Genomic DNA, 13,797 nt, shown 5'->3' with positions numbered 1-13,797 from the left:
GAGCTACAAGAGTAAACTACTAGAAAAAAATTTGTTGCTCGCTTAAATTTGGTATTGAGATATAGTTTGAATTTGTTGCTTTCAAAATATCCAAGTTCCGAATTTGTTGCTTGCAATATAAATTTAAATAATGATGAAAAACCTTTCACAGCGTGCAGAGCTACAAGAGTAAACTATCAAAAAAAAATTTGTTGCTCACTTAAATTTGATATTGGAATATAGGTTGAATTTGTTGCTTTCGAAATATCCAAGTTCCGAATTTGTTGGTTGCAAAATAAATTTAAACAATAACGAAAAACCTTTCACAGCGTGCAAAGTTTAAATTACATCGAAAACATATTGACTGAATTTTTACTTAATATATTTGGCACAAGTATTCAAGGCCATATAAATCTTATTAATTGTTATTGTATCGTCATATACATATTCTTGTAATTTAATTTGTTTATTATTTAAACTTATTGCAACAAATTCGAAACTTGGATATTTCGAGAGCAACAAATTCAACCTATATTCCAATATCAAATTTAAGGGAGCAACAAATTTATTTTTGATAGTTTACTCTTGTAGCTCTGCACGCTGTGAAAGGTTTTTCATCATTATTTAAATTTATTTTGCAAGCAACAAATTCGGAACTTGGATATTTTGAAAGCAACAAATTCAAACTATGTCTCAATACCAAATTTAAGCGAGCAACAAATTTTTTTCTAGTAGTTTACTCTTGTAGCTCTGCACGCTGTGAAAGGTTTTTCATCATTATTTAAATTTATTTTGCAAGCAACAAATTCGGAACTTGGATATTTCGAAAGCAACAAATTCAAACTATATCTCAATACCCAATTTAAGCGAGCAACACATTTTTTTCTAGTAGTTTACTCTTGTAGCTTTGCACGCTGTGAAAGGTTTCTCATCATTATTTAAACTTATGGCGCGAGTAACAAATTCGAAACTTGGATATTTCGAGAGCAACAAATTTAAATAATATCTCAATACCAAATTTAAGCGAGCAACAAATTTTTTTCTAGTAGTTTACTCTTGTAGCTTTGTGCGCTGTGAAAGGTTTCTCATCATTATTTAAACTTATTGCGCGAGCAACAAATTCGAAACTTGGATATTTCGAGAGCAACAAATTCAAATAATATCTCAATATCAAATTTAAGCGAGCAACACATTTTTTTCTGATAGTTTACTCTTGTAACTTTGCTCGCTGTGAAAACTTTTCCGCTATTGTTTAAATTTATTTTGCAAGCAACAAATTGAATATTTTAAGAGCAACAAATTAGCAACAAATTTTTATATTATTATTACGTATAATTTTGTTGTTATATATATTGTTCCGCTAACTTAATCTTCCTTTAGCGGAACATGATTTTTTTTTTTAAATTACAGAGCAACAAATTTTTTTCTTTGGCAACTTTTTAGCAACAAATGAGCAACAAATAAAAATATCAATTATAATTGATTCCGCCCATTTTGTTCCGCTAACTTATAAGACGTGCTTGCTACTATGTTGACGCCTATCGCTCGCCGCCTGCCCGCTCGTCTTCCTGGTGACGCAACTATGTTGCACAGCTCGAACCGACTATTATGGTCGTCGTCGTAATTCCCGTTCCGTGCTAGGTATCCTCGAGCCACCTCACTGGCGCCTGTTATCGTTCTATTTTATCGTTTTAATTTGCCTATCGCGGAATTTCTTCTACATCGTCGTCAGCTGGAGCGCCGTTGACTTGTTATGTCGAACGTTGCGCAACAGTTGTTTATGAAGGCATCAGAAATGTACATCTATAAATATAATTATTGATTTACTTCTCTATCACCGAGCGTTAATTTTAACTTGCAAGTTCTAACGAAGTTGGTAATATATAATATTTAATGTTGTCTTGTAATTATAATTTAAAATTTTAATAATAATAATAATAATAATAATTCTAATATATTATAATTCAAACGACACTAAGAAAAATCACGAATAGAAAAGTTTTATATCTCGAATTAATTTTGATTTATTGCGAAAATGTGATCTTTTCTATTTATCTAAAAATAATTCAAGAATTGAAAATGCTTGGAATGTTTGAGATAAATCAATATTTTTTTATTTAATGAAATTTACCGCGTAATTGATCTTTAGTACGCTTTCATCTCAAGACAGAATTTTTGTACTCGAGAAACTTGAACTTTTCGATTTTTTTCTATGACAATTGATACAAGTTCGAGTAAAAAGCGACACACGTACGTGCGAATACGTACTTACAATTAAAGGTATTTCGTTTTCATCGTCGCACATGTATAAAAGAAGCATGGCTCGCAGGACGAGGGTCATATACTGGCATCCTTGGGGGAGAAAGTTGTCAAGCGAGAGGCCGAGGGTCCGGGGTTATTATGAATTGCGAAAAATTCACTGGAACACTTTTTCGTTTTGGAAGCCCTTTAAAGGGTTCGTTTACGATCCTGGTGACCCGTGTCGTTCGATATCAATGTCCATATTTAACGTAACAAGCATCGATTTTCGAAAATAGGTGTGGATGTAGAATGGAACGCGTGCAAGAAATACAGATAATATATACACGTGATGTATAAATTAATATAAATTAATGTCGCATTTAGTAATGCACATAACGTACATCTGTTTAATATCTTGCAAATAATCCCGTTTTGTCCGCTTGCAGACAAAGCTGTGGCGCCAACGGCATCTTCTCCCGTCGTCTAGATTTCAGCGCTTTCAACAGTCTGCCCCGCACCAAACTCAACTCCTACCACATCAAGGTGAGTAATTAATTATCTCGCTACTTTTTGACGCGACGGAAGTTTCGCTTATGAAGCGTATAAATTACGACACACTGCTTTGTTAACGAAATAAACCGACGTGATGAATCGTTGGCGATTACACAACATGCGAGATATACATATATATCGCGTGGAATATATCAAAACAAAATACTACGTCTTATAAGTTAGCGGAACAAAATGGGCGGAATCAATTATAATTGATATTTTTATTTGTTGCTCATTTGTTGCTAAAAAGTTGCCAAAGAAAAAAATTTGTTGCTCTGTAATTTAAAAAAAAAAATCATGTTCCGCTAAAGGAAGATTAAGTTAGCGGAACAATATATGTAACAACAAAATTATACGTAATAATAATATAAAAATTTGTTGCTAATTTGTTGCTCTTAAAATATTCAATTTGTTGCTTGCAAAATAAATTTAAATAATGATGAAAAACCTTTCACAGCGTGCAGAGTTACAAGAGTAAACTATCAAAAAAAAATTTGTTGCTCACTTAAATTTGATATTGGAATATAGATTGAATTTGTTGCTTTCGAAATATCCAAGTTTCGAATTTGTTGCTTGCAAAATAAATTTAAACAATAGCTGAAAACCTTTCACAGCGTGCAAAGTTACAAGAGTAAACTATCAGAAAAAATTTGTTGCTCGCTTAAATTTGGTATTGAGATATAGTTTGAATTTGTTGCTTTCGAAATATCCAAGTTCCGAATTTGTTGCTTGTAAAATAAATTTAAATAATGATGAAAAACCTTTCACAGCGTGCAGAGCTACAAGAGTAAACTACTAGAAAAAAATTTGTTGCTCGCTTAAATTTGGTATTGAGACATAGTTTGAATTTGTTGCTTTCAAAATATCCAAGTTCCGAATTTGTTGCTTGCAAAATAAATTTAAATAATGATGAAAAACCTTTCACAGCGTGCAAAGTTACAAGAGTAAACTAACAGAAAAAATTTGTTGCTCGCTTAAATTTGGTATTGAGATATTATTTGAATTTGTTGCTCTCGAAATATCCAAGTTTCGAATTTGTTGCTCGCGCAATAAGTTTAAATAATGATGAGAAACCTTTCACAGCGTGCAAAGCTACAAGAGTAAACTACTAGAAAAAAATTTGTTGCTCGCTTAAATTTGGTATTGAGATATAGTTTGAATTTGTTGCTTTCGAAATATCCAAGTTCCGAATTTGTTGCTTGCAAAATAAATTTAAATAATGATGAAAAACCTTTCACAGCGTGCAGAGCTACAAGAGTAAACTACTAGAAAAAAATTTGTTGCTCGCTTAAATTTGGTATTGAGACATAGTTTGAATTTGTTGCTTTCAAAATATCCAAGTTCCGAATTTGTTGCTTGCAAAATAAATTTAAATAATGATGAAAAACCTTTCACAGCGTGCAGAGCTACAAGAGTAAACTGTCAAAAATAAATTTGTTGCTCACTTAAATTTTATATTGGAATATAGGTTGAATTTGTTGCTTTCGAAATATGTAAGTTCCGAATTTGTTGCTTGCAAAATAAATTTAAATAATGATGAAAAACCTTTCACAGCGTGCAGAGTTACAAGAGTAAACTATCAAAAAAAAATTTGTTGCTCACTTAAATTTGATATTGGAATATAGATTGAATTTGTTGCTTTCGAAATATCCAAGTTTCGAATTTGTTGCTTGCAAAATAAATTTAAACAATAGCTGAAAACCTTTCACAGCGTGCAAAGTTACAAGAGTAAACTATCAGAAAAAATTTGTTGCTCGCTTAAATTTGGTATTGAGATATAGTTTGAATTTGTTGCTTTCGAAATATCCAAGTTCCGAATTTGTTGCTTGTAAAATAAATTTAAATAATGATGAAAAACCTTTCACAGCGTGCAGAGCTACAAGAGTAAACTACTAGAAAAAAATTTGTTGCTCGCTTAAATTTGGTATTGAGACATAGTTTGAATTTGTTGCTTTCAAAATATCCAAGTTCCGAATTTGTTGCTTGCAAAATAAATTTAAATAATGATGAAAAACCTTTCACAGCGTGCAAAGTTACAAGAGTAAACTATCAGAAAAAATTTGTTGCTCGCTTAAATTTGGTATTGAGATATTATTTGAATTTGTTGCTCTCGAAATATCCAAGTTTCGAATTTGTTGCTCGCGCAATAAGTTTAAATAATGATGAGAAACCTTTCACAGCGCGCAAAGCTACAAGAGTAAACTACTAGAAAAAAATTTGTTGCTCGCTTAAATTTGGTATTGAGATATTATTTAAATTTGTTGCTCTCGAAATATCCAAGTTTCGAATTTGTTACTCGCGCCATAAGTTTAAATAATGATGAGAAACCTTTCACAGCGTGCAAAGCTACAAGAGTAAACTACTAGAAAAAAATATGTTGCTCGCTTAAATTTGGTATTGAGATATAGTTTGAATTTGTTGCTTTCGAAATATCCAAGTTCCGAATTTGTTGCTTGTAAAATAAATTTAAATAATGATGAAAAACCTTTCACAGCGTGCAGAGCTACAAGAGTAAACTACTAGAAAAAAATTTGTTGCTCGCTTAAATTTGGTATTGAGACATAGTTTGAATTTGTTGCTTTCAAAATATCCAAGTTCCGAATTTGTTGCTTGCAAAATAAATTTAAATAATGATGAAAAACCTTTCACAGCGTGCAAAGTTACAAGAGTAAACTAACAGAAAAAATTTGTTGCTCGCTTAAATTTGGTATTGAGATATTATTTGAATTTGTTGCTCTCGAAATATCCAAGTTTCGAATTTGTTGCTCGCGCAATAAGTTTAAATAATGATGAGAAACCTTTCACAGCGCGCAAAGCTACAAGAGTAAACTACTAGAAAAAAATTTGTTGCTCGCTTAAATTTGGTATTGAGATATTATTTAAATTTGTTGCTCTCGAAATATCCAAGTTTCGAATTTGTTACTCGCGCCATAAGTTTAAATAATGATGAGAAACCTTTCACAGCGTGCAAAGCTACAAGAGTAAACTACTAGAAAAAAATATGTTGCTCGCTTAAATTTGGTATTGAGATATAGTTTGAATTTGTTTCTTTCGAAATATCCAAGTTCCGAATTTGTTGCTTGCAAAATAAATTTAAATAATGATGAAAAACCTTTCACAGCGTGCAGAGCTACAAGAGTAAACTACTAGAAAAAAATTTGTTGCTCGCTTAAATTTGGTATTGAGACATAGTTTGAATTTGTTGCTTTCAAAATATCCAAGTTCCGAATTTGTTGCTTGCAAAATAAATTTAAATAATGATGAAAAACCTTACACAGCGTGCAGAGCTACAAGAGTAAACTATCAAAAATAAATTTGTTGCTCCCTTAAATTTGGTATTGGAATATAGGTTGAATTTGTTGCTCTCGAAATATCCAAGTTTCGAATTTGTTGCAATAAGTTTAAATAATAAACAAATTAAATTACAAGAATATGTATATGACGATACAATAACAATTAATAAGATTTATATGGCCTTGAATACTTGTGCCAAATATATTAAGTAAAAATTTAGTCAATATGTTTTCGATGTAATTTAAACTTTGCACGCTGTGAAAGGTTTTTCGTTATTGTTTAAATTTATTTTGCAACCAACAAATTCGGAACTTGGATATTTCGAAAGCAACAAATTCAACCTATATTCCAATATCAAATTTAAGTGAGCAATACATTTTTTTCTGATAGTTTACTCTTGTAGCTTTGCACGCTGTGAAAGGTTTTTTATCATTATTTAAATTTATTTTGCAAGTAACAAATTCGGAACTTGGATATTTCGAAAGCAACAAATTCAACCTATATTCCAATATCAAATTTAAGTGAGCAACAAATTTTTTTTTGATAGTTTACTCTTGTAGCTCTGCACGCTGTGAAAGGTTTTTCATCATTATTTAAATTTATTTTGCAAGCAACAAATTCGGAACTTACATATTTCGAAAGCAACAAATTCAACCTATATTCCAATATAAAATTTAAGTGAGCAACAAATTTATTTTTGACAGTTTACTCTTGTAGCTCTGCACGCTGTGAAAGGTTTTTCATCATTATTTAAATTTATTTTGCAAGCAACAAATTCGGAACTTGGATATTTTGAAAGCAACAAATTCAAACTATGTCTCAATACCAAATTTAAGCGAGCAACAAATTTTTTTCTAGTAGTTTACTCTTGTAGCTCTGCACGCTGTGAAAGGTTTTTCATCATTATTTAAATTTATTTTGCAAGCAACAAATTCGGAACTTGGATATTTCGAAAGCAACAAATTCAAACTATATCTCAATACCAAATTTAAGCGAGCAACAAATTTTTTTCTGATAGTTTACTCTTGTAACTTTGCTCGCTGTGAAAAGTTTTCCGCTATTGTTTAAATTTATTTTGCAAGCAACAAATTGAATATTTTAAGAGCAACAAATTAGCAACAAATTTTTATATTATTATTACGTATAATTTTGTTGTTATATATATTGTTCCGCTAACTTAATCTTCCTTTAGCGGAACATGATTTTTTTAAAAAAATGACAGAGCAACAAATTTTTTTCTTTGGCAACATTTTAGCAACAAATGAGCAACAAATAAAAATATCAATTATAATTGATTCCGCCCATTTTGTTCCGCTAACTTATAAGACGTCAAAATACTACACTGGGAAAGAAATATCTCTTAAAATTAGAAATCGCCTCTATTGATTTCCTCAAAATTACGAAAGAAACAAATTATTATTTTTTTTTATTATATGATAACTACATTGTGTAATAACTTGGCATATTTAATCAAACACGGATTTACATATGCTATATGCGTACGTAATAAGGTAAAAACTAGCTTGATAGATGGAGGATTAAACCAATATTGGTGACCAGCTTTAATCGCGTCGTAGGAGCTCGTTAAATTAATCTCGACCGAGAGACCGTCCTTTCCACATGCGTAAATCAGGCATAAGCTACGCCCCCGGCGAATCCTTTCGCATCCCGTCCTGTAACACTGTCGTCCTACCCTAAATACGAGGGGAAATCAATACCTGGGTAAACCGAGCAGCGTGCATGTGTCTCTTTGCGCACGCACGCACGTGCGTATCTACATACATGCGCACGTACATTTACATCCGTATCGGCATTAAAGATATAAGAATACTTTTACTCACCTATACGACTTTTCTCTTGACCCGTGCTATTCTGTAGGTGCGCAAAGTCCGCTTGCACCGACGTCGGTTAGCGGTTAACTCTGTGATTCAACTGACTTGTTTATCTATTAACTGGCCGATTAACTGTTTTATTGTTGCAAGTAGCGGTATAATCCAGAGAGAGATGGAGAGCATCGTTAATCCGGGATTAGTTAACCCGGATTGTCGATGCGACTCGTAAACTCGGTTATACCAGTAAGACTGGCGCTAATCCTGGTTAACCGACTTTCTTTATCCGCCTCTCTATATTGCAGAATAGTAGAATCGCAAAAAAGCATCATAAAATTCGAGATATTCCGTGATTAACTTAAACCGTCGGTTTATTTTCGTCAAATAGTGCAATCTAAATTATATATTATTTGTTTACTTGTAAATTGTATATTTAAGAAAGAATAATTGACTTTATCTTTATGTATAATATATCTCTATTGATATGTTATATCAATATAAAATAAAAGAGTGTATAATTTAATTGAATAAATATAAAAATATATATACTTATATTTATGTTTATTCAATTAAATCGCGTAAAAATTCAATCAATAACAAAATATTGCAAATATACAAATGCAGATGTAAGCGAAACTTCTACAAAACATGCATTATGAACGAGTTTAATACATTATGTAGATGCATTTTAACCTTGCGTAGAATATTATGCAGTAAATGAATTATGAAAGATAATCAATTTCAATATATTATAATATCGATTTGTTGACGAAAGGACGAGCTTTTAACATTTCGCGTCTATAAAATTCTACGTTTATCTTGGATCTATTTTATGAAGCAGAAAAAATAGCTTTTTTGAGGGGGACGGGGGATCTATAAGTGATGTACGCCCCAACTCTCCCGTTCCATAATACTTAACAAACTTTGACCTACGATCTGACCTCGACCTTCAAATTGCCTGCCATTTCGGCGCTTGTTTGCGGGAACGAAGAAAGAAAGGATGACTGGTAAAGCAGCCAGCTGGCTGTTCCCCTCCGAATTTAGGGTACGTGCTCTCGCGCAGGGTTTCAACTTGTCTCGATAGAATCACCCGAGTTGTATTTTCGTCGGGACTTGGTCGGCGAGCAATCGTCAAAGTTTATAAGCTAACGACGCGACTAATTAACGCCGTCGAAACTTGGGAACGATGCGTTCCTCGTGCGACGTTGCTAATCCGATCGCTACATCTGTTACGCTTATTATTTGTTATCGTTACTGTTATTATCGACATATGGCGGAAATAAGAGCAATAATTTTTCCCGCGACTTTACGCGCGGCGCCGCTCGTTACGAGGCGTTCGTAAAATCCATCCTGGCTATTTTATTAGAAAGCACGTGTACTCTTCCCTCGATCATTTTTTTTTTTTTTTTCGGCTCTACCGACGGTGCGCTTTATTACAGTTCGACGTAACGTTTATAGCCCGCGGCGAGAACTCCGTCGCAGAAACGACATTAACACATGGCATCCCTCGCGGAAATTCTGCCTAAATATACGAATATATAATACTACGTTATTATCGAAAAATAATTTTGAAGGTACTTTGCTATCGATAACATGAAAATATCTGTCAAATAAATTGTCAACTGGACGAAAACGTTTCCTGATAACGTTCTCGCTTTATGTCGTGACATTAGGGAAATAAATGCAGGGTGCGTATCCTTTTTTACGTCACGGTTTTGCATTCTTTTATTGCGCAATGAGATTTTCCGTGGCCATTCTCGAGCGTATTCCGTCTACGAATCGACACGAAGGTAGCGGCCGCTGCTGTTGCTGGTTCCAGTTTTTCAATAATACCGGTTCTCTCAGCCTCGCCGGCCGACTAAACCCAACGAGAGCCGTTAGGTAACTCGAGGGAGATCGATCTCCCTCCCTCTTTCTCTCTCTCACGCGATGGACATGTGTGCACGCATCGCGTTGTACAGTAGCAAGAGATGGCTACGCGCGGGAAAGGACGGGGAGAGGAGGGAACTGGAGGAACCAGGGCACCGTCGTAAACCCTCTGTTGGAAACCCTCGAAACACACCCAGCGAATCCTCCCATGGCAACCGCGTCCCCGCAGCGATCGTTCCCTTCTCTTCCCCCCATCCTGTGTGCGACCCTCTCGCATCGAGGGTGGATTACCCCTTTCTGCGTCGCGCGATGCGAATTGCAAAATGCAAGGTTTGCCTTTTGCGCGCTGAATACCGATGCGCACCGCCGACAATCCCCGGAGTCACTTAAGACCGGGGATTGTCGCCGTGAAATGGAAGTCATGGCGATAACTCCTCCGTTAAGACCCATCGTGAGGGAAAAGCAGAATGTTCCCTGCGCTCTATCGTCGTCTTGAATCCTTTCGCAATTTTTATCGTTCCACTTTAGTTGCGGATTCTGCAGCGATAGTGCTTACAAAGAGCAGCAAGAGATCCGCGAAAATATATAGAATAATTTTTTTTTTAAATTATCGTACATGTGTGCAAATCGTGACAAACTATCGTGAGTTTCGTGTGAACGACCTCGCGGCTGCGTCTGACGATAAATCGGACAGGAGGAAAATGGGAAAGTGGCGTGCCACGATGCAGCAACAGTAACTCGACACGTGGCTTATATAGACACTGAAACTAGGAGTGGCTTGCATTCGCGTTTTATGCTTCGTCTCGTCGCGCTGTGTTTTATCTCTCTTGGCTTGGAACGAAAACGACCAACATTTTTAGATTAATATATTATATATTTTATGACGTTTGTAGCTTAATATAATCTTAATCGTAATTCTAATATAACGTAATTAACAGTGCGACGTGTAATTGCTTTTGCATGCATTTTTTGATGACTGACGTTTAGAAAATTGAAAGTAATATCGCGTTATAAATTCGTATCTATTGTCTTTTTTTATTTTGCAACTTATATAATTGAATCATCACTGTTTCGATGTAAATATCGGACGGTAGTTTATTTTTACGTAACTTCGCGAGCCTCTCCCCTTCCAAATGTGCGTGTGATGCGGTTGAACGACCCGAATATTATCATTTCGTCAAATACTTGATACACTAAGCGTTACATTGACGCGATAGTTTATTATTGTAGAGCCCGCCGTATGCGAACTGCGGTTCTTTATCTCTCGCGACTCGATAAATATTGTTTCTTGAGCGCAGTGTGACGAAGATAAATGCATCGAATGTCAGCGGCGCCAGCTTGCAGAAAATACTGAACGGGCAAAATGTCAAGTACACAATACTCTGTTTCTTTCACCTCTGTTCCTTGCGCAAATAAAATAGAGGGATTAAAAGATAATAATATATGCAATAATAATAATAATATAATTAAATTAATATATATACAATAATAGAATAATATATAATTAAATAAAATTAATTAATAATAAATTTAAAATAATTAGAAAGAGAAAACTCACGCACTTAAACTTTTTAGAGATACAATTGTTATTTTAAATAAAGGATTTTTTTTCCGAAATAAGTTTTGAACGTGAATCAAATGTCTCGCCAGAGTCACCGCTTATACCGAGCGTTATATTTCGTCGCTGAATACATTGCGTTGGTTTTATTATCTCGACCTAGCCGACTCTGATAAGGGATTGTTCCGTTAGCAAACATTCGCAAATTATGCTTTTTTCTGACAAGGACATGCGAAATGTAAACGATGTCGAGCGTTCTTTCGGGTTGCTATTTAATTTTTTTCTTAAAATTATGCAAAGATACTTTATATAAATTTTGATGGATTTGTCCATAGAATATTAATGTTTGGTCGAATTGAATTAATTGACAGTGAAAGAGCTTTAAAAAATGTTCTATAATAATATAATATAAAACATCTCTTTTACATCACTCTCTTTCTCTCAATACGTTTCTCCTTTTATTTATATTTATGTCATTCACACGAATCCGTGAAACAAAGAAAGCAAAAGAGGACTATAAAAACTGACAGACCCATGTCATAGACGAGAGCGATCCGCCTCGCAAAGGATGGACCGCGTAATTTTCTCGAGGATTGCACGGAGAACCCTCGTTGGTCTACGCTGAGTGGCGCTAGAACTCTGAATGATACTCGTGTTCGAGGGGGCAGAGATTAATTAAAAGGACCGTTCGTAAGAACGACGTCGAAAAGCTTTTCTCGTAATTCAGTCGTCCTGGAAGAGATGAAAAGCGAGGCTTTCCTTTCTTTGGCATCCTCTCGTATTTCGCGAGTCTCCCCGCGTCGCGTCGCGTCGTCTCGCTCGTCGATTCGACGGACATTGATTCCCAATGAGCTTTGACGCTGATGTACGATGGCCGGTTCCGATCACGAGCTAATAGAAAACGTCCGTGGATTTATTATGTACCATGTGTCGTCCTGTTATTCATCCTGGTATTTCCCGCTATTTTCGAGACAAACAATTTAGGATTCACTTTAAGTGATAGATATTTAGTGACGAAAATATATTTATTCTCTCTTTATCGCGTGGAAAATTTATAAAGTATATATGAATATCAGTGGAGATTTTTCTGTGAGATTAAAATATTTCTTTCGCATGAGAAAAATTTTATTTATTTATTTCTATTTATTTATATTATTTATTTATATTTATTTCTATCATACAATTTTAATTGTTAATTTTAAAACTCGTATCTCGTTTTTTATTTTTATTATCCTCGTACAATATTAATTTTAAAACTCATCTTGTAGGTTTAATATAAAACGTGATGTTAACTATTGATTAGACTTACTACTAAGTTTCTCTGCCGCGTTTCGTTGTAATGTGAAACCCATTGAATCTCCTGGTCAAGCCGGTACGAGAACAATCACGTCATTCTAAGGTAGTTCTCCAAGTAACGTAATCTTCCTGCTCCTTGCTAGTAGCGTTGATTAAATTCAGAAGCAGTAGGAAACGGTGGACGGAAGTTTTAGTGGCTTGAGTTTCGAACGATGTTTCAAGTCGGGTCGTACTAATTTCATTACGACGTAAACGAGAAAGTGGTAGCCACGAAAAGTATTCGCACATCTCATTAGCCTTTACTAAACTTTGATTAGATTTTGAAAAGAACGAGAGAAGATGGTTCTCATCGTTGCAAGTTTGAACATTTTTTAAAGTTGAAATCGCTTCTGTATTCGTTTATTTTCACTGAATTATATGTGATAATACAATTACCCAATTAAAATTTATCGATAAGAAAATATTAAGAATGTAAAAGAATATTGTTCTTTATATTTATGTTAAATTGGAAAAAAGTTGTTTGTGTGAAACTACGTGTTTGCGTATTTTTCATTTCAATACTCTATTCTCTTAGTCTTTCTCTATAATTTCTCTTTTTTTATTTGCTGAACGCATTTTGTGCGTTAACTATTATTACAGGCTTGACACTCTCCGCACACAATGGAGGTTTGCATTAAAGGTCATTAGCTTAAACGTTCGTCTTCCTGTTGCGCAACTCGTGTGCAATTCAACGTGCTGATATTCGCGAGACTAAGAAAAGGAGAGAGGGGGAACAAGAAAGAGGAATGCTTCAATGCAAAATAATTATGTAAATTATTAATTTAATGACATTGATTCGATGTTTCCTATCGTTTTGTCCTCAAATTGAATAGAATATATTAGATTTTGATTACGTTAAACTACTTACCCTTATGTTAAAGTACTTATTACGATTAATAAGAGTCAAAACACGATGCGAAATAATTAAATATTTTTTTAAATTAATTTTTAGATAATTTCTTTCCCGGAATTTAAAATACTAATGAAACGTCTCCATTTAAACTTTTGCTCGGCAAATGAAAGATCTGAGTTCAATTTCCGGTTCAATTACTCACGCGATATTTATCTGGCTTATCATTGTTGATTTAAAACATTTATCTTTCATTATTCCGACATAATTATTAATAGTTTGAAAAAATG

The 13,797-nt window shown here is 34.0% G+C and overlaps 1 protein-coding gene across 1 annotated transcript in view; it reads left to right on the top strand.

Annotated features, from left to right (window-relative positions):
* Window positions 1-13,797, top strand: part of LOC145970838 (headcase protein-like) — a 164,977-nt gene that overhangs the window by 29,764 nt on the left and 121,416 nt on the right. The window contains exon 2 of the mRNA XM_083097843.1: window positions 2,667-2,763. Within this exon, the coding sequence (XP_082953969.1) occupies window positions 2,667-2,763 (97 nt within the window). The remainder of the gene's footprint in view (window positions 1-2,666; window positions 2,764-13,797) is intronic.

The sequence above is a fragment of the Camponotus vicinus genome, unplaced genomic scaffold (genome assembly GCF_025532165.1).
Source record: "Camponotus vicinus isolate PSW18456_S1 unplaced genomic scaffold, iyCamVici1.0 SCAF_4, whole genome shotgun sequence".
In the NCBI taxonomy this organism is placed as follows: Eukaryota; Metazoa; Arthropoda; class Insecta; order Hymenoptera; family Formicidae; genus Camponotus; species Camponotus vicinus.
The sequence above is the reverse complement of the archived record's forward strand: the minus strand, read 5'-3'. Positions and strand labels throughout refer to the sequence as shown.